The sequence below is a fragment of the Chelonia mydas genome, chromosome 8, assembly GCF_015237465.2.
Source record: "Chelonia mydas isolate rCheMyd1 chromosome 8, rCheMyd1.pri.v2, whole genome shotgun sequence".
NCBI lineage: Eukaryota > Metazoa > Chordata > Testudines > Cheloniidae > Chelonia > Chelonia mydas.
Window position 1 is genome coordinate 47,805,514 of NC_057854.1, and position 27,475 is coordinate 47,832,988.

Below are 27,475 nucleotides of genomic sequence, written 5' to 3' on the forward strand. Positions count from 1 at the left end.
GCAGGGACTGTCCTTTTTGTTGTGTGTTTGTACAGTGATCTTTGAATAAGATAGCACTCATTATTGTATACCTACATTAGCATTCATGCTCCCATTGAAACTGTTTTTCTGTGGCTTTGTCTCAAGATTTCAATAGCTTTGTGGCTCGGACCAACACTTGCGGAGAGTTGCGTTCTGCTCATGTGGGCCAAGAGGTCACCTTGTGTGGATGGATTCAGTACCAAAGGTAAACGCGGCCCACATGGATGGAGGAGAGGTTACTTTGCTGGAGCCAAGGCAGCTCCTAGGACCTGATTCTTGGTTATGTTAACGGCCCTTTATACCACCCTGGCAGCATAAAGGGGCTTAAAAATGGGGGGGAAACCCCTTCCTGAGAATATCCTCTGTGTAGGGTGGCTTCTTGGCCAGTGTAGAGAAACAGTTCTAAGTGCCCTGTGCCCAGACGTGGGTGTAGGGACAGGTCAGGGTCTGGCCGAAGTGCATGCACTATGGCTGTTCTCTGCTTCCTGGGCCTACTGAGGAACTGCAGAAAGCACAGTGTAAATTAGAGTAGCTCTAAGGCTGCTTTATCTTATGCAGTGGTCAGGCAGGCCCCCTCGTGGTCCCAGAAGAGGGGTTTAAAGTCACCTTTGCGCGCACACATTCCTCCCAGCTCTGCCCCGTCTGAAGTGTTGGTATTGAACAATGAGATTCATGTCAGATTAGTATTTAAAACTTGCAAGGACCCAGAAGGGAGGTGGGACTGGAAGCTATGGACAGGCTTCCTTATGTCCATTGGCTTTCACCGTATCCAGTGAAGCTCTCTATGGGGGAGGCTGAGGAGCTTCAGTTGTTTTTCCTACCATATTGAGAGCAGCATCCTGTTTAATCAGTCAGAGGGGATTCCCTCCTACTAGCTCCCTCTTGTAAAGTGGAGAGAATGATACTTTTCTCCTTTGTAGAGTTCTCTGAGATCTACAGGTGAAAAGTGCTATAGGAGATCTTGCTAGTAGTAGAACAGAGCATGTTCAGTACCAAGGGGCTGTAAATGTTATGTTGTGTATTCAAAACTCTTATTCTTCATGGATGAGTGTTCACATTCAAGCGCTGCTGTATCGTTTTTTATAGTCTGGTTTGGTACTTGAATCTAATCCAAATTAAAGATCTGTTTCATCCCTGATTTCCAAAGTGAGTAAAGTGATTCCTAGATTCATGTTGTTTCTAAAGTACTTTGAGATGAAAGCCACAATATCCCCAGAAATACAAGATATTTACATAGGCTTTGGCTTAGAAAGCAAAAAGATTGAACCCTGGGAGAAACAACTCTTTCCATTTTGTTTTCATCATGTTCAGACAGGGCCTGTTCCTGGTTCTGAGGGACTTCCAGGGGCTGACACAAATCATCATTCCACAGGATGAGGTAAGGGCTGCCAAGGGATGACTCTCTAGATTTTTTGCTTTAAAGGCTTGTTGTCCCCCAAGGTGTCAAGGGCAGAATGAAGAAACTGAATTTATATTACATATTGCAGTCTGCTCTGATTTATGTACATCATCTGTGGCCCTCAGTCTCCTGACAGATTGCTAGCGTAGCCCCGGGTTGGGCAAAAAGTGAGCACTCCTGAAGTAAAGCAAAAGGACTGTGATTACTAAAGCTTTTAGCTGAGCTAGAGACCTAACTTGGAGTGAGCTGTGCTCAGTATGTAAGATTTCTTAGATTGTAAGATCTTTGGGAAAGGGGCATCTTTTTGTTCTGTCTGTATACAGCACTTAGCATAGTGAGGTTCTGGTCCATGACTGGGGTTCCCAGATGCTACTGCAATACAAGTAGTAATAATGTCATACAACTGGTTTATAAAGAGTGATCTTTACATTTTGTCTGAGAGGGGGCCATAAAGAAAACAGAAAAGCATCCAAGCATGGCACAGTCTGCAATGTGACTTCAGTTTCCATGACATCTCAGTATTTTCTTCCTGCAGGCACATTCCCATGTTAAGAAGGTCTTGTATGATGCCCCTCTGGAATCTGTTGTGAGGGTAACTGGGACGGTCATCTCTCGGCCCCCAGGGCAGAAGAACCCGGTTAGTGCTTTGAAATCTTCCTGGGATTTTCTAGAGTTTGGCACTCTGGTAAAGTGCACTGAATTTAGCACAGAGATTTGGCAGGTGGATTCATGCTGCACACGTTGTGTCATTGCTTTGCCATTAGCAAGCTTGTTTTCTCCAAGGTATGATAATCCATCTTGGAGTGATGTAAAAGAATTGTAAATACAGTGAAATAAAAATAACTGCTATGGCATGCACCTTCCAGGAACTTCAAAGCACTTCACAAACACTAATGAATGAAGTCAAACAATACTCCTTTGACAACTACTGGTCACCATTAAAAAAGGCTAGACTTTACCATCCATGCTTTTGGTTTTCTAGTCTAAATATAAGAAATGCTATAGTGCTTCTGCAGTAATTGTTGACCATTTTTACTCATGCCTGCTGTAGGTAAGTTTAATTAGCTCCTTTTTATAGATCGAGAAGCTGAAGCATGGAGGTTAATGGCATGATTGTTCAGAGGTGTTCCATACCCACAGCTCTCGTTGTCAGAAGCTTTAAGTGACTCTTCCAAGACCAAACACCACCAGTCATTGGCAGGACTGAGTACAGAACACAGGAGTTCGAATGCCCAGTCCACTTCTCTAACCACTAGATGCTACCACAAAGTATGCCAGCTCTGGGCTCCACAGTTATCTTTTTTTTTTTTAAGACACATATTGGAAACTTGAATGTGTTCTTCTCTGGTTAGTAGAAGGTGCTCCACTCTGTCCTGCAAGATGGGAAGGAATGGATAACAGAGTTTAGTGGTCTTTATTGTGGCCGCGATGATAGATGGGAGAAAAACTCAAGTCTACCTTAGAATTCAAGTGGGAACTCTACTTATGGAAACTAGTGTAACCTTTATGGTTCCTGGGTATCATGGGGGGCAATTCATTTACCAATGAGCTGAACCATAGCTCTCCTCCACATTAAAGGTTAAGGGCCCGATACTGCCAGCATTTATCGATTCATAGATTATTAATCCAATTGGGACACTGATCATCTAGTCTGACCTCCTGTATAACACAGGTCGTAAAATTTTCCTGAATTAATGCTGGTTTGAACAAGAGCATATCTTTTAGAAAAACATCCCATCTTGATTTTAAAATTGCCAGTGATGGAGAATCCTCCACTACCCTTTGTAAGTTGTTCCAGTGGGTAGTTACCCTCACTATTAAAAGTGTGCATCGAATTTCTAGTTTGAACTTTTCTGGCTTCAACTTCTAGCCATTGGATCTTGTTATACCTTTGTCTGCTAGACCTTCCATATCAAATTTCTGTTCCCCATGTGTAGGTACTTACAGGTTGTGATCAAGTCACCCCTTAACCTTTTTGTTAAACTATATAGATTGAGCTCCTTGAGTTTATCACTATAAGGTATGGTTTTTCAATTGTTTAATCATTCTTATGGCTCGTCTCTAAACATTCTCCAATTTATCAACATCCTTCTTGAATTTTTTACACAGGTTTCCAGCAGTGGTCACACCAGTGTCAAATGCCTTCCTACTCTTGTATGCAATTCCCCTGTTTATACATCAGTGAACCTGAGGAGATTACTCTTGTGCATAAAGTTAAGCATGGGCATGAGTGTTGGCAGGATCAGGCCCTAACTCTTGTCTTGTAGTTCATACGTGTCATGGGGGAGAGCAGGTTACGGGCAAGAAAGCAGGTTCACTTCTAATAGGGATGGATACACTACTGATGGAGAGTGAGACCCAGTGTGTCTTAAATAGGAACTGATTGGCCTTAACCTGCCAATGAATATTGAGGAAGATTTGGAGAAACTGATCATTACGAGACATTCTCTGCCCTATGCTGTAAGGGGTCAGACTGGATAATCATAAGCATTCTTTCTAGCCTGAAAATCCATTAACCTAGTGTCATAAATATAAAGGGAAGGGTAACCACCTTTCTTTATACAGTGCTATAAAATCCCTCCTGGCCAGAGGCAAAACCCTTTCACCCGTAAAGGGTTAAGAAGCGAAGGTAACCTTGCTGGCACCTGACCCAAAATGACCAATGAGGGAACAAGATACTTTCAGATCTGGTGGGGGGGGGGGGGGGCGACAAAGGGTTCTCTCTGTCTGTGTGATGCTTTTGCCGGAAACAGTTCAGAAATGCAAGCCTTCCAACTCCTGTTAAGTTAGTAAGTAATCTAGCTAGAAAATGCGTTAGATTTTCTTTTGTTTAATGGCTGGTAAAATAAGCTGTGCTGGAGGGAATGTATATTCCTGTTTTTGTGTCTTTTTGTAACTTAAGGTTTTGCCTAGAGGGATTCTCTATGTTTTGAATCTGATTACCCTGTAAGGTATTTACCATCCTGATTTTACAGAGGTGATTCTTTTACCTTTTCTTTAATTAAAATTCTTCTTTTAAGAGCCTGGTTGATTTTTCATTGTTCTTAAGATCCAAGGGTTTGGGTCTGTGTTCACCTGTACCAATTGGTGAGGATTATTATCAAGCCTTCCCCAGGAAAGGGGGTGTAGGGCTTGTGGGGATATTTTGGGGGAAGACGTCTCCAAGTGGTCTTTTTCCCTGTTCTTTGTTTAAAACGCTTAGTGGTGGCAGCATACTGTTCAAGGACAAGGCAAAGTTTGTACCTTGGGGAAGTTTTTAACCTAAGCTGGTAAGAATACGCTTATGGGGTCTTTCATGCGGGTCCCCACATTTGTGCCCTAGAGTTCAGAGTGGGGAAGGAACCTTGACACCTAGAAAGAAACTTGTCCAAGTATTTTGCCCGGTGTTCAAATCTATTTTTCTCTGTTTCAGAGAATGCCGACAGGCGACATTGAAGTGAATGTGAAGACAGCTGAGGTCCTGAATTCCTGCAAGAAGCTGCCCTTTGAAATTAAAGACTTTATCAAGGTGGCTGCCTGCCTTTGGCATTAAGCACTGGCTCTTCAGAAGAGTTAGAATTTGCCATGCTGAATTGCAGAGCAGTGTCATTGCACTGTTGTAGGGCATTCTCTTCTTACTCCCACCTTCTGTGCTCTGGGGAAAGAGTTGTTCACAATGGAACATGCCTAGAGTGAGCTCTGACAGTGAAATTGTAATACTGTAATAGCAAAGTAGAATGTAATGCCTAAATCTGCTCTGTGCTTTGGGTTTAAAAATATAATGACAGTCAGAATTGGTGGTATTATGGGAACAAGGAAAATCTGGGCTCATGTCCATCTTTTGTGATTGTGAAACAGGAGGACTAGTGTGCTTAAAAGTTAAGGTATATAGCCTCACCCAGGCATGCGGCCAGCTAGCAAGAGACTATATCCGTCCAGGACAGTAAGATCAATCAGACTGATGGTTAGGTATGTCGTACATCACTGATTATTGTGTCCTTTCTCTTCCCTATGAAATGTGGACCAGTGGATAGGGGTTGGGACCAGCATTCAAGAGAACAGGGCTCTATATCCTCTGTGCCACTGGTTCACTGTGTGACTCTGGGCAACTCACACAATGTCTTGTATCTCAGTTTTCTCCATCTGTAAAATTAGTTTAATAATGCTTGCTCACCTTTGCAAAATGCTTTGAGACCTATGATTGAAAACATCCTACAAGTCCCAAGTAGGATTATTATGATCTGTTGCTGCCAAGTGAAAAGTGAGCATTCCGGAATATAGAGCTTACAGCATGCAGCTCCTATCACAGTTAGAGTCAAAGTGTGACCTAGGTAACTAATGCTCTTCCACATAGGTGATGAGTTACTGGCAGTAATGCAGGGTCCTATGTTTGCTTCCACCTTTCCATTGTGGTCTTTGAAGAAGCTTTTATGGGCATCTGGTTTGGCTTTTGCTCTTTAATCACAATCCTTTTCTCTTTAGAAATCTGAGGCCTTGCGCATGCAGTATCGCTACTTGGACTTGCGCAGCTTCCAGATGCAACATAACCTGCGGCTGAGATCGCAGATGGTTATGAAAATGCGGGAATACCTCTGTAATCTCCATGGTAAGAGAAATATATCTAGTTCTTAGCATTTTATCATCTTTTTCTTTTCTTCTTGTTCTTGCTATCTGCTCTACTACTGCCTGACATGCTAGGGGAGAGGTGCTGGGCAAAGTGCTGCCCTGACATGGCTCTATATCCCAGGAACATACCATGGGGTGCGATACTGGGATGTCTAAAGAGCACAGCGGCTCTAAGTCCCTTATCATGCCACAGATGATCATTTTTGAATGAGCAGTATCTGTACAATAAATGTTAAGGCTAAGATCTTAAAAAGTGATTAGTGATATTTGGGCATCTCAATTGTTGGGTGTCTTTCTTTATAAGCCTTTATAAGGGCCTAATTTTCAGAGGCAGGTGCTCATCTTAAACTTACTGGTCACTTTTGCAAAATTTTAGCCTAATTGTTCAGAGTAGCCAATGCAAATATAAGCAACTATGGCAGGAGAGGCTGAGAACTAGTCGTGATAGGAATGGTGGGTGCTCAGCGCCCTTCAGGATCAGGCTGTGCCTGCATAAGTAATCCTTAGTCATCCTGAGAAAAAAAATCAAATGAGTCTGTTTATGACTGAGGACTGCATGCTCTGCCAGACTACCTCAAGCTGATTAACCACAGTCTCCAACCAACTTGTCTGAAACCAACATTCTCAGCATATTCAATGTCTGAAGCTTATGCTTGTTTTTTAGGGTTTGTGGATGTAGAAACTCCAACACTATTTAAGAGAACTCCAGGGGTATGTATAGTCATCCATCTTGGCCTCCTGCAATAATATAGACTACTTATTTGCTCATGTGTCCCTGTCTGCCCCTCTGCCTTTATTTCTGTCATGTGTTACTACTTAACTGTTTTCCTGCCAGTCAGGGGCATCATTTCAGAAAATTCCAGGTGTGGGAGGCAGGCACAGTCGTGTCAGCATATAGAACATTATATGTGATTATATTGTATACTGTGAAGTCAGGGGGTGGCAAACCAACATGTTGAGGGGGAACGGCCTCCCTTGCCCCTCAGCAAATGTTGATTCTGCTGCCAGTTACTAATATGTCAAATGGGTCCTTTTGAGGCATGAGGGGGTGGATAGGACAAAGTGAGAACTATAAGATAGGTCAGTTAGAGGACAGAGCATAGATCCTTACACCATTCATTACTTGGCTAGCAGTCTCTACCATCACATTATTATTTAACAAGATAAAAATCCAGCATATAAAATTGGAAATTAAATAGCCTTAAATGGGAATACACCTCTACCCCGATATAACACGAATTTGGATACAACGCAGTAAAGCAAAAAATGGTTTTCTGTCTCATTTGCAACGTTGGTTCTCAAACTGGGGGTCGCGACCCGGTTATGTGGGGAGTCACAAGCCCTGACCCCAGCGCCGGGCTGTGAGCCCCGACCGCGATGCATGGCTGCGAGCCCCAACCCTTGTGTTGAGCTGTGGGGCTACGAGCCCCGACCCCAGCACGCGGCTGAGAGTCCTGATCCTGACCCCTGCGCCGGGCTGTGAGCCCCAACCCGAAAGGGACGGATGGCTGCAAGCCCCGACCCCGGTGCTGGGCTGCGAGCCCCAACCCCAGCTCACGTCCCCGGGCTTGATGTGAAGGACGACATCAGATGCGCCCTTTCTAAAACAACACCAAGAATAAAACTTCTTGTCAAATACTGTATTAATAGCGGAAATGCTCGAGCTCAGAGCAAGTTCGATATAACGCAGTTTCACCTATAACACAGTAAGATTTTTTGGCTCTCGAGAACCGCGTTATATCGGGGTATTGGTTTACTACTATAGTGACTTACACAAGAGATACATGCCAATAGAATGCAGTGCTTGGAGGATGGGTGTTTTCTGGAATATGATCCTCGAAAAACAGGATTCAGAGTCAACAAATGCATTGCACTGCAAGAAAGTAGCTTTGTTCTTTCATGATACTAAAAGATTCTGAGTCAAAACATAGGTTAGATGGCCTTCTTAAATCCATATAATTGGATAGCATGTTATTGTAGAAGTGATGAAGGCAATCCTTTGGGATGTTTAAGACTAAATAGGAGAAAGTTTTATCAAATATACGGAAGGGAACCATCCAGTCCTGGCTGAGTAGATTCAACAAGCTGTACACAGGACATTTTCTTCTCACACTTCTAGGGGGTGCTGGTTTTTAAGTTCTAATTTATGTACACATTTGTAAACGTTCAGTCCAGCCTCACACAACAGATTTTAGCCATTTGTGGAAACCCATACCACAAGCATTAACAAAAGTCCACCCAGTTTCTGCACCATATAAAACTAGGCCAGACTGTGTGAGTCCTTCAGGAGTAAGTTTGTCAGAGCTTGCGTCATTTTTTTCTGCAAGGCAGAAGCCAGGTTGTTGGTCCTGGATCTAGCTCTGGTTGCACTGAGCTCAACACAGAGCTGCCTTTTACGTGCTGGCATAGAAGTCGGACTGTAGCAGGAGCAAAGATAGCGAGGGTCTGTCCAAAGCCCATTGAATGCAATAGAAAGACTCCCGTTGACATGAGTGGGCTTTGGATTAGGCCCTTATAGGGGAATGATTTACCACAGTGACTAGAGAATTCTGAGTACAGCCTGAAGTTCTGTTATGCTCATTTTCCTTTGTACATCTCATCCTTAACCAACGTGCTAACCTCTCCTGAGTAGCCATACTAGGGTCAATGCTGCATTGACTATTTCAGCTTATTAACTTCTTGCCTAGGCAGGCCATGTCAGTGAATCCCATGAAAGAGATAGGAGTGATTAACTATTGAATTAGAAAATAAATGAATATAATGGGTTTGTAAATATTTTTCTCTTCTCTTTGAGGGGTTCCTTTGTATTTTCAGAGCCCAGTTCTCAGTTCCTCCCATTTTAATCCATTGTTAACCTGCCAATCAAAGCTGAACACCAGTCACTAGCCTTCTGCCAGAGGACAGGAATCTTTTCGGAGCCCCCTGATGCAACTCCTTAAGTGACAAGAAGGGTCAGTGTAGAAAACACCAGGCATTTCCTCCCTTTGAGGCTGACCAAACTATGGCTGCCAATCCCTGGTGACCCTTGGAATGTGACACCAGAACCGGGATTCACACCCACATTGTACACGTGCCAGTTCAAAGTCCTAAGTGCCCAGCCACCAGGGCTGGCCCCAGATTTCAGTAGTGATGATCAGAATAGTATTTTTCTTAGTTTTGCAAACGACCTCAGCTCGCCCATTTCTAGCTACTGTTTGTAGCCTGTTCCTGCATCTGAGGTTTGGTCACCTGAGAAAACAGTGGCTGGAGTTTCCACTTAGCTCTGTCTTGAGAGACAGGCAACCTGCCAGGAGCCGAAAAAAGAACCGGCTTGTCAGCTCCCCCAGTATGCAGGGACGGGTATTCGTCCTGATGACGTAGAATTGAGGACAAGATAGTGACGCACCCAACATTCCCCTCTCAGAGCCTGGATGCTGGGTCAGAGTCAGAGGGGATTTGCATGATGGTGTATGAGTTTCCTGTTGGTAAGTTGTTGTAACTGACCTGCTGAGAGGACAGAAAGCCAAAGTTGCAGCAGAACAACAAGCAACAGGAGGGTGTAAGGAGCTGTAAGGTACGTGGGGCAGGCAGTTGTTTTATCTCATCCCCTCCTATTGGTGGTTGTTTCTGCCACAACCTCCCCCTCCATTGCCTAATTTACACCAAATTAAAGTGAAACCTACGCCATCATGTGCATCACCTCTGAGTTTGGTCGATCGTCATCTCAAAACATATTCACCTGTCAGGAAAGTTCAGAGACCTGAAGCTTGAGGCAGTTTTAATGGAAGGAATTTCTAGCTAGTAACCGTGGTGCAGACTATTTTGAAACAATAGGGGTGGGTGTGTGATATGGAGAGAGAGCATGAGATCAATGTCCCCTCTGGTCCAGTATCCTCTCCACAATAGTTACTAATGCCAGATGTCTCAGTGGAAGGGTCAGCCTCTAAAAGAGAGGCCAAGTAGATGGGATGGATTTATAAAGAAAACAGGTGCAGATAGGGTAAAAGAAATAGAATGTATTAATCCTTCCCTGCGCCTTGGAAAATGGCACCAAAACCCCCCAATACAACAAAGGTCACTGTGAAATACAACATAAGGATCTTAGCCCAAAGTAACATGGGAATATAGGACTGGAAAAGACCTCCTGGACCATCAAGTCCAGTCCCTTACTATCACAGGCAATGCTGTCATACAATCAATCCAATTCATAAATTTATCAAGCTTCATTTTAAAGCTAGTTAGATGGTTTGCCTCCACTATTCTGATTGAAAGGCTGTTCCAGAACCTCACTCCTCTGATGGTTAGAAACGGAACATGAAGTTCACCCACAGACTCTGAACCAGAACTTCCTGGCTGGCCACCATCTCCTGAGGCTTATAACTTTTAACCCATTTGGTGTGCCTCAGGTTCCTATCTTTCCAGCAAGATTTGGCTAATCTGGCTTTTTGGTCATTGGCAGCCACCAAGAGTCGCTTATACATGGGCAGCTGCATTTGCCTATTTCTCCTTTTCCTAGTTTTTTGTGGGAGGATAAAAGAAAAAAAAAAACGCTGCTGCTATTAACAAAAAGAAGAAAGAAAACAAAGAGCGCAACCCCTTTCACTCTGCATTCATATCCCATCCGCCCATACCATGCAGAGAACCTGGTACAGGAAAAATAGCTAAGGGGGGGGAGAACCAGAGAGGTAGACCATCCTGTCCTGTCCCCCCACACCCTGCTGTTGCCTAGTGTACCTAATTCTTCAGTTCTGTACCCTGCGAGGAGATATCCTCCTCACTCCATCCAGCTGGTGAGGATCTTATGCCCCATTAGCACCAACTTTTGTAATTTATCCTAATTAGCGTAAAACCACAGGTGCTGTTCTTATTCATAGGGGGCTTGACAAAAAGCTCTTTGAAGTCCATGGAAAGTCTGCCATTGACTTCAGCTGGCTTTTGGTCAGGTTCATAATTGTTTAGTTCTCTTTTGAAACTTACTACATTATTTGCATCAATAAGATGCTATGGCAGGGTTCAAGATGGCAGTTGTACACCCATTAAAAAGTCTCTCTCCCCTCTTCCATACCAGGGTGCAAAGGAATTTGTGGTACCTTCCAGAGAGCCTGGAAGGTTTTACTGTCTGCCACAGAGTCCTCAGCAGTTTAAGCAGCTCCTGATGGTTGGAGGTCTGGACAGGTGAGCATTCCTTTGCCTTCTTTTCTCTGAAATATTAATGTTATGGGGTCCATTCTCTTTGACTTGGGAGAAGTTAAAAATTCCCCCACGAACTGATTTCAGTCAGAGTTAGGCAACTAAATTAACCTTTGAGGATCTGGGCCCTAGAGCTGTTTTTGTGGGGGTAGGATGGCCTTAAATGGATGAGGTAAATGACCTAATGTGGGAGAAGCTTAGAAATTGTAAAGCATACATTGTGACTCTCAAAGCCAAGTAATGATTTAGCCACATGACTCCCATTGACATGAATGGGAGGGGTGTGGCCAAATCACATAGTTGTAGGCGTGAAATTTTCCATTTTAGTCTCATTCTGAACTAAAACTTGGGAGGAGGCTTTTCAAGGAAGGGAATGCTTGAAAGCAGAAAATGAAAGCATGGTGCAGCCCTCACCTGGGATTGACCAATATAACCAACTCCCATTGAGATAAAACTAGACTGTTGTGTGTGACTGAGACTTGGAAAAGACGCACAGTCTCAGCACAGGAGTGCAATACCTTTTAACATGCCTGCTTCGTGAAATAAAAGCAGGAAATGCCAGAGAGTGGTAGGGAAACATTCTAGAGGAACCTCTTTTCCTAGCAGCATCAGACCAGTTGCGAGGACAGCCCCATAAGAATTCTTCATATGCCATTGATGTGCTTGCATAGCCCAGTATAACATAGAAGAAGAGGAGGTTTGGTTGGGGGGTTTTGCCTAGAGTCCTAGATGGCACTGGTGAAGCGCCACTGAGATGTTGGCCTCCTCCAAGAGCTCACTGCTGGAAGGTGGCTTATCCTGGTTGGTATCTACAGCACGAATCATCAGGAGAAATCATAGGACTGGAAGGGACCTTGAGAGGAGATCTAATCCAGTCCCCTGCACTCATGGCAGGACTACATAATGAACCTTAGAATCATAGAAAATTAGGGTTGGAAGAGACCTCAGGACGTCATCTAGTCCAACCCCCTGCTCAAAGCAGGACCAACCCCCAGCCGGGCTTTGTCAAGCCTGGCCTTAAAAACCTTTAAGGATGGAGATTCCACCACCTCCCTAGGTAACCCCTTCCAGTGCTTCACCACGCTCCTAATGAAATAGTTTTTCCTAATATCCAATCTAAACCTCCCCCACTGCAACTTGAGATCATTACTCCTTGTTCTGTCATCTGCCACCACTGAGAACAGCCTAGCTCCATCCTCTTTGAAACCCTCCTTCTGGTAGTTGAAGGCTGCTATCAAATCCCCCCTCACTCTTCTCTTCTGTAAACTAAATAAGCCCAGTTCCCTCAGCCTCTTCTCGTAAGTCATGTGCGCCAGCCCCCTAATCATTTTCGTTGCCCTCTGCTGGACTCTCTCCAATTTGTCCACATCCTTTCTATAGTGGGGGGCCCAAAACTGGACGCAATACTCCAGATGTGGCCTCGCCAGTGCGAAATAGAGGGGAATAATCACTTCTCTCGGTCTGCTGGTAATGCTCCTACTAATGCAGCCCAATATGCCGTTAGGTTTCTTGGCAACAAGGACACACTGTTGACTCATATCCAGTTTCTCCTCCACTGTAATCCCCAAGTCCTTTTCTGCAGAGCTGCTGCTTAGCCAGTCAGTCCCCAGCCTGTAGCAGTGAATGGGATTCCGCCCTAAGTGCAGGACTCTGCACTTGTCCTTGTTGAACCTCATCAGATTTCTTTTGGCCCAATCCTCCAATTTGACTAGGTCACTCTGGACCCTATCCCTACTCTCCAGGGTATTTACCTCTCCCTCCAGCTTAGTGTCGTCCATGAACTTGCTGAGGGTGCAATCCTTTAGCCACAATGTAATTTAGGGTGCCTTTAATTTCAATTGCAGGTACTTTCAGGTTGCTCGTTGCTATCGAGATGAAGGTTCAAAGCCAGATAGGCAGCCTGAGTTCACTCAGGTAACGTATCCCCAAACAGACTCTTTAGCTGCTTAACTCTGGCAAGGTCTCAGGCCACTTAGATCTCAAACAGCATTGTTAGTTGCAAGTATTATTGGTATAGCCCAGTGGTTCTCAACCTTTCCAGATGACTACACCCCTATCAGGTGTCTGATTTGTCTTGAGTACCCTCAGTTTCACCTCATTTAAAAACTACTTGCTTACAAAATCAGACATGAAAATACAGAAGTGTCACAGCCCCCTATTACTGAACAATCACTGACATTCTCATTTGTACCATATAATTATAAAATAAATCGATTGGAATAGAAGTATTGCTGGAAGCCCAAGCCCTGCCTCTCAGGGCTGGAGCCAAAGCCCTGCAGCCTGACGCTGAAGCATACAACCGCTTTGCCGGAGGCCCCTATGGCATGGGGCCCTGGGCAGTTGCCCTGCTTGCCACCTCCTAATGCCAGCCCAGCATTTGCGACCCCCCCAAACCCATCCCATGACTGCCCACAGGGCTGCAAGCCCCAGGTTGAGAAACATTGATCTACATTAGTTGAGTACCCGCTGGAAGACCTCTGAGTACCCCAAGGGGTACACGAACCCCTGGTTAAGAACCACTGGTACAGTCCATCCATTTGGTATCAGACTTGTTCATCACTGTTCACCTTAGAAACATTATTTGGCCTAGTGTTTGGGGACATGTATTTCACGTGTCCTAGTGGGTATTCACTGAGGTCTGGGATGAAGGATGGTTTCAACTGCTACAGGTACCAGTGTCAGATAGTTTGGTTCACCTTGGTGGTGAAACGTGTGCTGCTCTCCAGGGCTGGCCTGCTCCTCTTCCACCGGAGCTCCCAGGGCAGTGTGCTTCACGGCTTTTGGCTCCTGAACAGGACCGGTTGGCCCAGCTCATTCCAAGTCTTCTCCTTGTGCCCTGAATTCACAAATGGTCATTAGGCTTCTGAACAGGGGGTTATTGCTGATACCCTGGGCAGGATTCTCTGTGGTGATGTATCTAACTATGTGAGGTTAGTCACATGCCCTTCGTGTAAGGCAGTTGTGGTATATACAGTATATTGAATCTAATCATCTTTATGATCCCTTTATATACAAAGCCTTTGGGTCCCAAGAAGAGCTATAAGGGGGGAATAGAATGCAGCTTTCCTGGTGCCTGTAGCTAATGTGTAATAATCCTCTTGTTATGTCTTTAAGATCGATATTGAGATGTCGTTTGCAGACCAAGCTGGGATCCGGAGACTGATTGAGGGCCTGCTCCAGTATTCCTGGCCTAATGAGAGCGGCCCTATTACCACCCCTTTCCCTTCCATGAGCTATGCTGAGGCATTGGCTGAGTATGGGACCGATAAGCCAGACACTCGCTTTGGTATGAAGGTGCGCTGTCTCCCATTGGAAACATCTATCCTTTCTCCTTCTCCTTTGTAGTGTTTCCTGATCATCTCTGTTTATACTCCACTTCTCCACATGAATGGAAGTGTGTGTGTCTTGGTGCCACAATATCTACAGGTTCTGAAAGCCCTGCAACTGTAGCTGGCCCCTTATGTCACCGGAAGCTGTACTAATGGGATATTAAGGCAGGTGATGCAAGATGGATTTGGGATCTTCCAACCAACTTGTTCTTTTGGGAGGGGTGTCCTGTCTTTCTCATTTATATCCTAACAAGGATACATTAACACTAAGGACACGCCATGTAGGGCAGGAAGGATTGACAGTGCTGGGAACTAAAGTCCTCGAATCATCCATAGAAACCGCAAAATTGTCTGGATTGCTCACCAGTATGTCTCGCTCCTGACCTGCCAGGACCTGCTCAAGAGATAGGCTAGTTCAGTCTCCCCAGTCCAGTTCAGTCCTTGGTCCCTCTGAGACTCTTACCAGTTGTGATTTTGGTTCTTTCTTCAATAATTTTTATTGTGCAGAAAATAACTGTTCATAAATATAATGGGGGAAGCAGTACTGAAAAATGTTACACAATATTTTATACTTGCTGCTATTTGAAGATTTGAAAGGGCTGCATCATGGCTGATTTGAGCTGATGTTATCCCACTGTGGGTATGTGTTCTGGGGAACTTGGGCTGAGATCACCAAACTCATGTCTTATAGGAGCTCTCATCGATACTATCTGCTGACACCCTTTGGCCACTGCTGACTAGGGCCACGTTCAGACTGGTCACCTAGACGTGAAAGTCTTGGATTCCATTAGCAATCCCTTAAGCCATCCAGTCTCTCACTCAGTCTCGTATTTAGACTTTCTCTTCCTGAAGTCTGTGACTTCTAAACCACTGCTCCATTTGTTTCTTTATAAATGCTCTGTGGTTTTTTGAAGCATGGTTTGCTGTCTCGGGAGATCCTGCTGCAAATGGAGGACACAGGAACAGTTCCCCACTGCATGTTCCTGACATCTCTTCTCTTTTATGTGCTCTTTCTCAGATAACTGATGTCAGTGACGTGTTTAGGAGGACGGAAATCGGATTTGTGCAGAATGCTGTCAACAAGCCCCAAGGCTCTGTCAAAGCCATTTGCATTCCTCAGGGAGTGGTGAGTGGTGTAGTTCTGTATTGTTAGTGGCAAAGCACAGTATAGAGAAGGTAAATTTTAGAAATTAATAAGTTCTATTGATTTAATAACAATCCCTTTGTCACAGTGTGACTGGCCCATTTCTGGGGACATTGGCCTAGTCCCACCTCTGACCGATTAGTTGCCTCTCAGCTGAGGTTGTGGTGTTAGGTCATCAGGTAATAGTGTGAAGAGCATCTGGTCCTTATAAAGGCCGGCAAGAACTCAGCTGAGCTAGAGAAACTGCAGTGTCCCTTGGTTAGGGCAAGAACTCAGAGGGAGCTGAGAGGGGCCAAGGGGAAAAGCCTCTGGGGGGACTGCAGCCTGCTTTGGTTAGAGGAGCAGTTTTGTTTTGGGCTTGAATAATAAATTGTGCCCAGAGGCAAGGGTCTGAAATAGACTTGAGCAAGGCATCACTCCTTCCTGGACTGATGATACAGACCCGCAGATAACAGCTCCCTCCCATGTGGGCGTTTGTTACCTGTGTGGAGATCATTAGTACAGTAACTCATAACACTAAGGTCAAAGATCAAATCCAAGCTTGACTGTAAATCTAGAAGTAATTGTTACTTACTTTTTTTATATATAAATATATACATAAAATAGAAATTGTGATTAATCACAGTTTTAATCGCACTGTTAAACAATAGAATACCAATTGAAATTTATTAAATATTTTTGGATGTTTTTCTACATTTTTTTTAATATTTTGATTTCAATTGCAACACAGAATACAAAGTGCACAGTGCTCGCTTTATATTATTATTTTTTATTACAAATATTTGCACTGTTAAAAAATGATTAAAAAAATAGTATTTTTCAGTTCATCTCATACAATACTGTAGTGCGATCTTTTTATCGTGAAGGTGCAACTTACAAATGTAGATTTTTTTTTTTTTTTGTTACATAACTGAACTCAAAAACAAAACAATGTAAAACTTTAGAGCCACTCAGTCCTACTTCTTCTTTAGCCACTTGCTGAGACAAACAAGTTTGTTTACATTTGCAGGAGATTTGCTGCCCTCTTCTCGTTTACAACGTCACCTGAAAGTGAAAACAGGCATTCACGTGGCTCTGTTATAGCTGGCGTCGCGAGATATTTACGTGCCAGATATGCTAAACATTCATATGCCCTTTCATGCTTCCATGCTGATGATGCTCGTTAAAAAAATAATGCTTGAATTACTTAATGACTGAACTCCTTGGGGGATAATTGTATGTCTCCTGCGCTGTTTTACCTGCATTCTGCCATAATTTCATGTTATAGCAGTCTCAGATGATGACCCAGCACATGTTGTTTGTTTTAAGAACACTTTCACTGTATATTTGACAAAACGCAAAGAATGTATCAATGTGAGATTTTAATGATAGCTACAGCACTTGAACCAAGGTTTAAGAATCTGCAGTGCCTTCCAAAATCTGAGAGGGATGAAGTGTGGAGCATGCTTTCAAAATAAAAGAGCCACACTCCAATGCAGAAACTACAGAACCCGAACCACCAAAAAAGAAAATCAACCTTCTGCAGATGGCATCTGACTCAGATGATGTAAATGAACATGTGTCAGTCCGCACTGCTTTGGATCATTATCAAGCAGAATCCATCATCAATATGGATGCATGTCCTCTGGAATGGTGGTTGAAGCATGAAGAGACATATGAATCTTTAGCGCATCTGGCATGTAAATATCTTGCGACACCAGCTACAACAGAGCCATGCGAATGCCTGTTCTCACTTTCAGGTGATATTGTAAACAAGAAGAGGGCAGCAAATCTCCTGCAAATGTAAACAAACTTGTTTGTCTCAGCAAGTGGCTAAAGAAGAAGTAGGACTGAGTGGCTCTAAAGTTTTACATTGTTTTGTTTTTGAATGCAGGTTTTGTTGTTTTTTTTTACATAATTCTACATTTGTAGGTTCAACTTTCATGATAAAGAGATTGCACTACAGTACCTGTATGAGGTGAATTGAAAAATGCTATTTCTTTTGTTTTTTACAGTGCAAATATTTGTCATAAAAAATAAATATAAAGTGAGCACTGTACACGTTCAATTCTGTGTTGTAATTGAAATCGATATATTTGAAAATGTAGAAAATATCCAAAAATATTTAAATAAATGGTATTCTATTATTGTTTAACAGTGCAATTAATGACACGATTAATGTTTTTAATCACTTGACATGCCTTATATATATTGCAATTGCATCTACATAAACAGTCAAGTAAGCGAGTTAGCTGAAGTGTCTTAACGATTCAGAAGCTATGGGAAGGGCATTGTACAAGTCCATAAGGGAACCTGGTAGCCTTTGCCAATGGTTGCAGCCTGCAGGTATATTATTTACATTTTCTAACGGACCACAAAGGCAAAGTCACGAAGGCCCAACATATAGTCATTAGCAGCACATCTGAAGCAATTGAGTTTTACCCAAAGATGGCATAGAAAATCAAAACCAGGGGGCTGGACTGCTGGATCTGTCATGAGATAGGCATTGGCTATGTTTGAAGCTTGTTCTTGTCACCTGGCGGTGATATCAAAGTTCCTTAAGGGAATTGTCCAAACAGGATGGTTTGAGCTGAGATGGTAGCCCAGTGGATTCAACAACTCTTTAAACAGGGGTAGCTGTGGCATGTCTTGCATTTTAAGGAGCAGATTCTGCAAGGTGACTTGTTGTCTGATGTCAGAAGAGGCAATGTTGGACAGGACTGGCAGCCAAGCCTGCTCGGTCGGTCTCATGGTACCTATTGTTATATGCATGGTTTCATTCAGCTGAGTATCTACTAGTCTTGTGTGAGAAGAGCTGAGCAATACCCTGCTGCAGAATAGCACAAGGCAAGCCAAGAGTGTCTTAGTGTCTGCTCATTGGTTCCCCAGGTAGACCCAACTAGTTTGCTGATCAGGTTGTTCCTTGTCTTTGTTTTGAGTGACATCTTGGTAAGGTATTCCTTAAAGGTCAAGATACAGTCCAGCATAGGCACCGACTCCGTGGGTTGGAGCTGGAGCTCCGTGGGTTAGAGCTCCGTGGGGCTGGAGCACCCACAGGGAAAAATTAGTGGGTGTTCTGCACCCACCAGCAGCCAAGCTCCCCCCCGCCCCACCACCTCCTCCTCCTCCCCCCTTGAGCGCAGTGCATGCCCGCTCCTCTGCCTACCTCCCAGCATTTCCCGCCCAGCCACCGCCAAATAGCTGTTTGCACGCTCTGGGAGGGCGGGGGGAAGACCGGGAATGTGGTGAGCTCAGGGGAGGATGCAGGAAAGAGGCAGGGCCGGGGCAGGGATTTGCAGAAGGAGATGGAATAGGAGCAGGGAGGGGGTGGAGTTGGGGTGGGGACTTTGAGAAAGGGGTTGGCATGGGGGCTCATGGAAGGGGTGGAGTGGGGGCAGGGCTTGGGGCAGGGTGGGGTCGAGCACCCACGGAAAAGAGGGGAAGTTGGCGCCTACGCAGTCCAGTGTACCTCAGTAATATATTACTCCTGGGGGAATACTGCACACATGCATAATTAATGAGCTTCGCATATTTTTAATTTTTTGTGCAGAAAAAAGCTGCCCAAATGTTGCTGCCGTTCTGTCTTTTGTCCATCAGAGGGCGTTGTGGTGATAGAACACAGCAGCAGCTCCCAGCCAGCTAGGGAAGAGAAAGAGCCTGTCTTCTTCGCAGCACCTGTCAGGCGAGGTCAGGGGCTGTAGTGAGACCGGGGCTATAGGGAGACAGACGGTGTGGGGTGCTGGGGAGGTCAGACAGGCTCATAAGAGCTAATGGAGGAGGACAGACTGGGGCAGGGGCTGAATGGGAGTGGAAGCACAGGGCCACAGGTGGGAGGGAGGTTCAGGGCCACATGGTGATGGGGGAGGGGGTGCAGAGCTACATAGGGACAGAGGGTGGCTGAGTGGGGGCACAGAGACACATGGGGGAGGGGGTACAAGGACACATAGGGACAGGGGAGTGGCTGGGTGGGGGTACAGAGCCACATAGGGGAAGCGGGTGCAGGGCCACATGGGGATGGAGGGAGTGGGTTTCTGAGTGGGGGTGGAGGGACACATAGGGATTCAGGAACACATGGGGATGGGGCAGAGGTGCCTGACTGAATGGGAAGGGCTTGGGGTCAGCCAGGGTCTCCATGTGGGAAGCTCCCTAACAATCCCTCCCCACCTCCCCCCCCCCCGCCCAAAAAAAACAAAACAAAACCTGTTCCATACTTTTCCCTACCCATATCCAACAACCCTCCAAGTTCACACCCAGGCTCCTTCCCTGCAATTTGCTTCCCTCTCTCTCTCTTCCTCCATTACCCCTGACTCCCCCAAGCCTTCGCATTGCTTCTGAGGGGTGTGGGATATATGTTTCTGTATTGTAGTTTAAATGAATTATTACTCAGAGTTCTGTATTAATATGCCTACTAAGGAATCTATTTGTCAAAAAACATTTCCTGAATCTTTTCTGTTGTCTGTATTGTTACCGACATACTTGGTGACCAGTATTTTGAAATAAATGACCAAAAATAATTGAAATAGGTGTGATTATATTATGTTATTTGACAAATACACAGAACTTTAAAATACTGTGCACAGAATTTTTAAATTTTTGGTGCAGAATTCTCCCAGGAGTAATATATGGGCATGACTTTCAACTCCTAATAATCTAGGAGGAGTTTGTATCTAACAGTTGATGCACTGTGACTCTCCAAATTATAGCTGACTCTGTTTTGTAACACATGGGCTTGAACAACAGTGGTGCAAGAAAAGTGAAAGATTGCAAGGGGTTTGCAAAGTAGTAGTAGGGATATTCCTCTTACAAAAATACAACCATACCTAGCTCCTATATATCACTTTTCATCGATAGATCTCAAAGCATTTTACAAAGGAGGACAGTATCAAATAAGTTTATCATGTGATAAAATGTATGTTGGGTACAGAGGGTGGTAGATTCTGATTTATCTCCTTGCACTCTTGCTGCACAGGCTAGAGCTCTCCAACCGCAGTTTCTCACTAGTTATTGTTAGTTTGGCAGTGAAAGGCGCAAGTCTGAGGCATCCCATTAGGTGGTGATGTGGTGTGTATTTAAAAAAGCAAAAATGGAATGTTGGTCATGTCTCCCAAAAAAGTAATTCTGAAATCGAGTGCTTCATGTAGGAAAGTGAGCTGAGCCACTGGATACAGTTTCTGACTTTGACTTACAACAGTTATAACTGTTTAATGTCTCTATTTTTTCCCCTTTTTTCCAGAGACATCTTCAAAATAAAGATTTTGAGTCTTTAAAGGAATCTGCAAAATCCCAGTTTAATCAGGTGAGGCACAAACCTTCTACACTGTAAAGAGTTCATCTGAAAGGGGCAGGTAAAATGCATAAAGTGTTGCATGGAATTTGCATCAGATACTAGATAGAAAAGTAAGTTAAGTTTTCCACTTTGTGTACATATAATCATCTTGTTTTGAGACCAATTAATATAGGTGATGGCAACTTCTTGTCTGTTGAAGGTAAATAGCCAGGCAGCTGTATGTATTCATTGTGCACTGCATAATGGTTCTGTGTCTTCCTACAGTGCCCTTGAGTATTCTAGTAAATGAGATGGTAAATTATGTTAGGTGGTTTTATAGGATATAAGAACTTCAGGATGTAGGAGGTTTTTAATAATGCATCCTCTGCTGAGAGAGAAAGAGACAGTCTCTCAGCAACACAAAGACAAGGAACAACCTGATCAGATGTGTGGATGTACTGCAGGAACTGAACATGCTTCACATCTTTGCCTCTCTTTTGCAATAGGAAGTTTTACACTTGATCCTGAAGCCTGATGAGAGCTTGAAATCTCCACTCAGCAAGTTTCTCAGTGAGGAGCAGCAGTCGGAACTCATCCAAGCACTGAAGGTCCAGGCAGATGATGTGGTGCTGCTGGCAGCTGGAGAGCATGAAAAAGTGGTAGGGAAATCCCTGGCTGGCTGTGAGGACTGAACTTCACTGTCTGTTAATATTAATACCTAGCATATCTGTAATTCCTTCCACCTGAGGATCTCAGAGCACGCTGCAAAGATTAATGAACGAAGTCCCACAACCCCCTGTGAGAGAGGTGCTATGAATTCCTTTTCATAGATGGGGAGAGGGAGGCACTGAGAGATGAAGTGACTTGCCCCAAATCACACATCAAGAGCAGAGCTGGGAAGAGAACCTGGACAAATGTAAATGTGTTCTCTTCCAAGCAGCAGGAGCAGGTGACAAGGTGTGTGGTCATGCAAAGTGCTTCCACTATCCAGAGTTGTGAGGCACAAGCCCAAAGAGAGTGACCATTTTTTCTCTCTAGCTCACTTTGTGAATTCAGGGTACTGTGGCTAAAGAGAGCCCTCCTCTCTGCTTAGGAAGTCCTTTCCTCAAAGCGGGGATAGTATCTCTTAAGGAAATATGACTTTAAATGAGTGTCCAACTCTCGATAGAGACTAATGATCTCAGCTACAGCTCTGATATAGGGATTATAGTTAAACAGTCTGAATTTCCTCTGATCCTAACATGGGACTACAAAGTAAGTACAGCTTGCAACTAGGATCTTAATGCTTGTGTTAGTCAGCTGTAAGAAAGGTTTTACAATAGAAAACATACCAGTCAAGGTGGTGAAAACCACACTATTTCATGTTTAAAAATCAGTTCTGGTCCTGGAGCCAGATCCTCAGCTCATGCAAATCGATATAATTAAGACAGACTGGCTTACATCAGCAGAGGATCTGACCCTGATGTGGATGTCAGGATACTCCCGATTAAGTATTATCTCTGAAAACTGTGCTTGCAATTCTTGCTGTTGTTGATTAGGGAAGCAATGTTGTATCTAGTTGTTAGAGCCAGGAAGCTGTGACTTAGTCTTGGATTCTATTCCTGGCTTTGCCATTAACGTATTCTGGGCCTTATGTGAGGTTGCCCTGCCTCTCTGTGCCTCCATTTCCTGATATGTAAAATGGGGATATTATTGCTGTCTTAACTCACTAAAGTGTTGTGAGAAGTAAATAATGTTTGTGAAGTGCTTTGAGATCCATGCACAAAAGATGCAATAGAGGGGCAGAGTGTCTTTTTATGCTGTGAATCACTGTGGTTGGCCAGGCGTTGTCCCAGTGAGTCTGGAGCATTTGGGAAAGATGAACTTTCCAGCTTCTGCTCAGCCTTACTTTGCAGAATCTAGAATGCTGAGGACTGGCAATAGCTACACAAATGCCTCCCCTGTTATGATGCTGTCTCAGCAAAAGGGTGATGCCTTCTAAAGATGCTGCAGCTAATGCAAAAAATGCAGTGAAACTGACATGATGGCGTGTGTGTGTGTGTGTGTGATCCTGTCTCTGTAGAAAATTAACACACACACACACACACACACACACACCCCCGCCAGAGGGTACGATGAGACCCTCCCTAGAGCTCTCTGCTCATGACATTAAACTGGACTTCATCAGTCTCTCTCTATTTCCTTTCCCTCCCTCCCTTCTCCCCCCTATTTTCAGTGCTCGGTGTTAGGAAATATGCGCTTGGAGTGTGCAAACTTTCTGGAGTCGAGAGGCCTGGTGCTCCGTGATCCCGCTGCTTTTCACTTCCTGTGGGTGGTGGATTTCCCGCTATTCCTTCCCAAGGAAGAAAACCCTGCAGAACTGGAATCTGCTCATCACCCCTTCACGGCCCCTCACCCGTCAGACACTGGACTCCTGTACTCTGAGCCTGCAAAGGTGACTATGACCTTCATGCCTTTCACTCTGGCTTAATTTTTTCATATTGACTTTCTTTGAAAAAGTGTGCGAGGTGCAACTTTAGCTGCTGTATTAAGGGACATTAACTAATGGAAGAAAAATATGCATTCTGCATATCTGCTGAGGAAAGGTGGATCCCAGGTTACCCAGAACTGGCAAATACCTAAGTGTGTGTCACCAGTTAACTGGCTTACTTCCTGAAGACTTATGGGAAACAACTGATATAGAGGAGTTTCACTGGAAGGCAAAGCTGGGTCAGAACTCTTCCCTACAAGTCTCTGAAGATGGGTGTTACATTCGTCTGTAGAGCTGTAAGGATTAGGCAGTTACTATCTGATGTGTTTCTGCTTCAATAGTACAGTCTTGATCTTGAGCTCAGATGTAAAGGGTCATTTAACAGGAGCAACCTAAGGGCTTCACTACCCAGGGGCAGTAAGAGAGGGATTTGATTAATTGTCAGTACTGCCAGTCCCAGGAGATTTGGGGGAATAACAGCAACATCTGCAGAAAGGGTTTTGGGGGTTTTGTTTTGTTTTACAACTTTCCTAAGAATCCAGTTGCAATGAGAACAGTGGCCGCAACCAAGTCTTAGTGGGAGTTTGTTCAATCTATGAAGGACTTTCTGAGAGAGAAGCCCTGCATTTGGCTTCCTGAGTGTGTCGCAGATCAGGATTGGTGGTGCACCAGTTGGTGGTGCCATGGCTGTGTGTGGTTCCCGGGACTGGATCAGCAAGAGGGAGAGAGCAATATCACAAATGAGGCACTGGGAGAGCTGCGAGGGCGGGAGACGGGAGGCTTGCACAGCAACTACTTGCACTGTGCCTGGCATTGTGCAATGCTGATCCAAAGCCCACAGAAATGCATCTTTCTCTTGGCTTCAGTGGGCTTTGGATCAGGTCCAGGATAAGCATCCCTCACTTACCAAAGCATGAAATTTGAGACCCACCATGGAATTAGTTGGAAAGATTCCTCCTGGTAGTGGTTTAAACATCCTGTTGGACCCCTCCAAATGTCTGAGATTCTGTTGATAAAGCAAAATTGTAATGTGTCTTTTTTTTTCATCAGACTGTTGGCAATCTGAGCTACGAATAATCTGAGCACAGTGAACTGCACCCCGGGCATGCTAATGCACTTGTCTGTCTCCCACCCTCCAGGTCCGTAGCCAGCACTATGATCTTGTGCTGAATGGCAGTGAGATTGGAGGTGGTTCCATCCGAATCCATAATGCAGAGCAGCAACGTTTTGTTCTTGAGACAGTGCTGAAGGTAACAGCCTGCAAAAGTTTCCTATGCCCTCTCGGAATTTTTAAATTAAAATAGACGCATTTAAAAACCTCAAACTAGTTTGCAAATGGTGCAATTATTGGTTATAGAAATCCAGAGGAATTAGGTTTACTAACAACAGTGTTGTGCCAATAGGAGCATCTCATTGACACACAGATGCCCTATTTGTGAGGACACTAAAGGGACTCTGTAAAGTAAAAAATTATAGCACCCAATCTCGCAAACATTTATGCACCTGTTTACTTACGTGAGTGGTCCCATTGATACGATACACCGGCTTATTCCTCTGTTGAGATTGATATCTCTCACTCCTCTCATGCTTTTGGGAGTCATGCATGTAAATTTCTTCCCTCCTAGCTCCCTGAGAATGGTGATGCTCATGATATCTGTCTTTTATATACTGTTTTTCATCTTTAGATCTTAAAGTACTTTACAGATGAGAGCGGTATCATTTTACAGATGGGGAAACTGAGGCACAGAGCTATGAAGTCACTTGTCCAAGGTCACCGGCAAAGCTGGGAATAGAACCTAGGTTTCCCAAGTCTCAGTCCAGTGCACTATCCAATAGGCAACACTGTCTCCCAAATCTAGATAGGACTGGAGGTGGAATACCAGTTCTGTCTTCCATGAAGTGTGAGGAAAGGACCATAACTCATACACGAGGTGAAGAATCATGTGTGCCTATAGTACCAGTATACAATGACTTCTGTTTCAATTAAAAAACCCTGTGCTACTGGGTTGCTGAACCCTGGAGTTCATCTAATTCCTGGTGTCTCACTAAGGAAGTTGGGAGCTTGTCAAAGAAGCATTTATTGCGTATAAAACATCAAGCAACTAATTACTGGCTTTGGATACAAAACATAACTTATAACTAGCGTTGCCTTCTGAAATAGTTTCACATATATTACTGAATGATAGCTTGTTTGCTTCGGACAAGTTACTTTAGGTGGTAGAGCTTCTTTGTTATCTATCATGACAGTGATGGTAGTGGGGAGCGGGGAAGGATGTCAAGTGACCACTACCATGGTAATACAGGTAATGAAATGTGACTCTCAGTCCCAAGGAGTGGATGACTCAGCCTCCCTTCCATATCCAATACAAGCGTTTGTTGCTCAAGATGACATTTTGTGTGTAATGTTCCAGGAGGATCCTGAGCTGCTTTCCCACCTGCTTGAGGCTTTGAAGTGTGGAGCGCCCCCTCATGGAGGAATTGCTTTAGGTAGGTGCACTGTAGCTCTCCCAGTGGGAGATGCTTCCTCAAGACACAACTGTGCTGGTGACTTTTCACTGGCATATCAGGACTCAAATCATAGCAACAAACTAAATATCAAGAAAGGGGGCTTGTGCCGGTTATCAAAAACCCTTTCCCCTCCTGATCAGGACTGCAGTGGTGGCATCACTGTTCATGCTCACCTTGTCTCTCCACTTCTGATCCTGCATTACTGTCTCTCTTCATTCTGCCTAGAGCATTCAGAGAGGAACATGGATCCCAGGCATCACTTAACCTGGCAACACCAAAGGGGCACGCACCGTGCTCATAGGACTGCAGTGAGTGTGAGGGAGGAGACAGGTTCCCATAGTGTTGTGTTTTCAGTTCTTACATGCAGACTTGGTTGCAGGCATCTGGGTCCTGAGAACAGTCCTTGTCTGCAGCCCTAGAGATAGCACCCTCATAGAAATTAAGTCATTTAGTCCATCGTGTCACTTGGCCACTGCAGGATTGTTTCCCTTCAGTGCATGTCCTAGTGTTTATATCCAACCTAGTCCTAAATGTCCCAAGCAACACCTACCCCTTCCTAAAGGAAACTATTCTACAGCCTGAAAGATCTCACCATTACGGAACTTTAACCCATCAGCCCTTTTCTTAATTTCATCCCATCGGTCCTTCGTGTCACCTTAAATAATTCCTCTTCCTCCTTGGTATTTCCACCCTTCAAAGATCTGTAGATGCCTTTCCCCAGTCATAGCTCCTACTTGATTGTCACTGAACCCTGCTAGTGCATATTTCACTCTTCAAGTGCATTGTGAGAAGCTTTTCTAAAACTTAAAAGCAGGTTTTAAATCTCCAAACAAGGCAAGGAGTGTGTAGTTGATGTGTTAATACAAGTGCTGTGATGTAAGAAAGCTACTTGGAAATCTGAGCTGCTTGCTTCCTGCTTTCTCGGGGGTGCTTGTGATATCACTCATTCTGGCAGAAAAACCAGAATGTCTGCATCTGAGATTGCTCATGGCCTTAAGGATGTGGTAATCCATCTCAGAAGTGGTCAGTCTCCAGTGCTATTTACACAGCTTTACAGCAATGGCCATGTAGTGTTTTCCTCTTAGAATTTTGCGGGTTTGGGCTATAGCTTTTAAACTAAGATTTGCTTTCATCTTTAATCTTCCCGTATAGCTCAATCCCCTCCAATTATCTGCTTGCCCTTGTTCTTCCCTGACACCTCCACCCTTGTTTATCTACATCTGTTAAGGTGCTGAGACCTGACCCCTTGTTCTAGGTGTAGTCTCAGCCAAGCCCTAGTGAGCGACTGCCACCTTCCTGGTCTGTGGTGTGATGTCTTTGCCTTTTCAGCACAATTGCATAGGGCTTTTCTTAGCAACGCTGCACTGCACGCTCTTATTTAATTTGCTATTCACTGTCAGCCCTAGGCCAGCTTATCATGTTCTCCTGTCCATTCAGTCCCAGTTTCTGATTATTTTTCCCCAGATGTGCTACCTTCTCCTGGTTTCCAGTAATGTTGTTTCCTGCCTTGAATAAAGTTTTATAGATTCAGAGGGAAGTAATGTGGGGCTGTAACACAAGTATTTTAACTAATTTGGTGTCTGCT

General features: G+C 44.3%; 1 protein-coding gene across 4 annotated transcripts in view; it reads left to right on the top strand.

The window, feature by feature from the left end:
- DARS2 (aspartyl-tRNA synthetase 2, mitochondrial) overlaps nucleotides 1–27,475 on the top strand; it is a 33,232-nt gene that overhangs the window by 4,762 nt on the left and 995 nt on the right. For 2 of the 4 annotated variants that reach the window (XM_037906527.2, XM_043521557.1), the window contains exons 3-17: nucleotides 127–226; nucleotides 1,333–1,399; nucleotides 1,956–2,057; nucleotides 4,833–4,928; nucleotides 5,882–6,005; nucleotides 6,690–6,736; nucleotides 11,073–11,179; nucleotides 13,039–13,108; nucleotides 14,309–14,488; nucleotides 15,542–15,649; nucleotides 20,880–20,942; nucleotides 21,419–21,571; nucleotides 23,128–23,346; nucleotides 24,522–24,632; nucleotides 25,794–25,869. In XM_037906527.2, coding sequence (XP_037762455.1) covers nucleotides 127–226; nucleotides 1,333–1,399; nucleotides 1,956–2,057; nucleotides 4,833–4,928; nucleotides 5,882–6,005; nucleotides 6,690–6,736; nucleotides 11,073–11,179; nucleotides 13,039–13,108; nucleotides 14,309–14,488; nucleotides 15,542–15,649; nucleotides 20,880–20,942; nucleotides 21,419–21,571; nucleotides 23,128–23,346; nucleotides 24,522–24,632; nucleotides 25,794–25,869 — 1,623 coding nt within the window. Of the gene's footprint in view, nucleotides 1–126; nucleotides 227–1,332; nucleotides 1,400–1,955; nucleotides 2,058–3,529; nucleotides 3,575–4,832; nucleotides 4,929–5,881; nucleotides 6,006–6,689; nucleotides 6,737–11,072; nucleotides 11,180–13,038; nucleotides 13,109–14,308; nucleotides 14,489–15,541; nucleotides 15,650–20,879; nucleotides 20,943–21,418; nucleotides 21,572–23,127; nucleotides 23,347–24,521; nucleotides 24,633–25,793; nucleotides 25,870–27,475 lie in introns of all 4 variants that reach the window. The other 2 variants (XM_037906525.2, XM_037906528.2) reach the window with 2 other exon arrangements.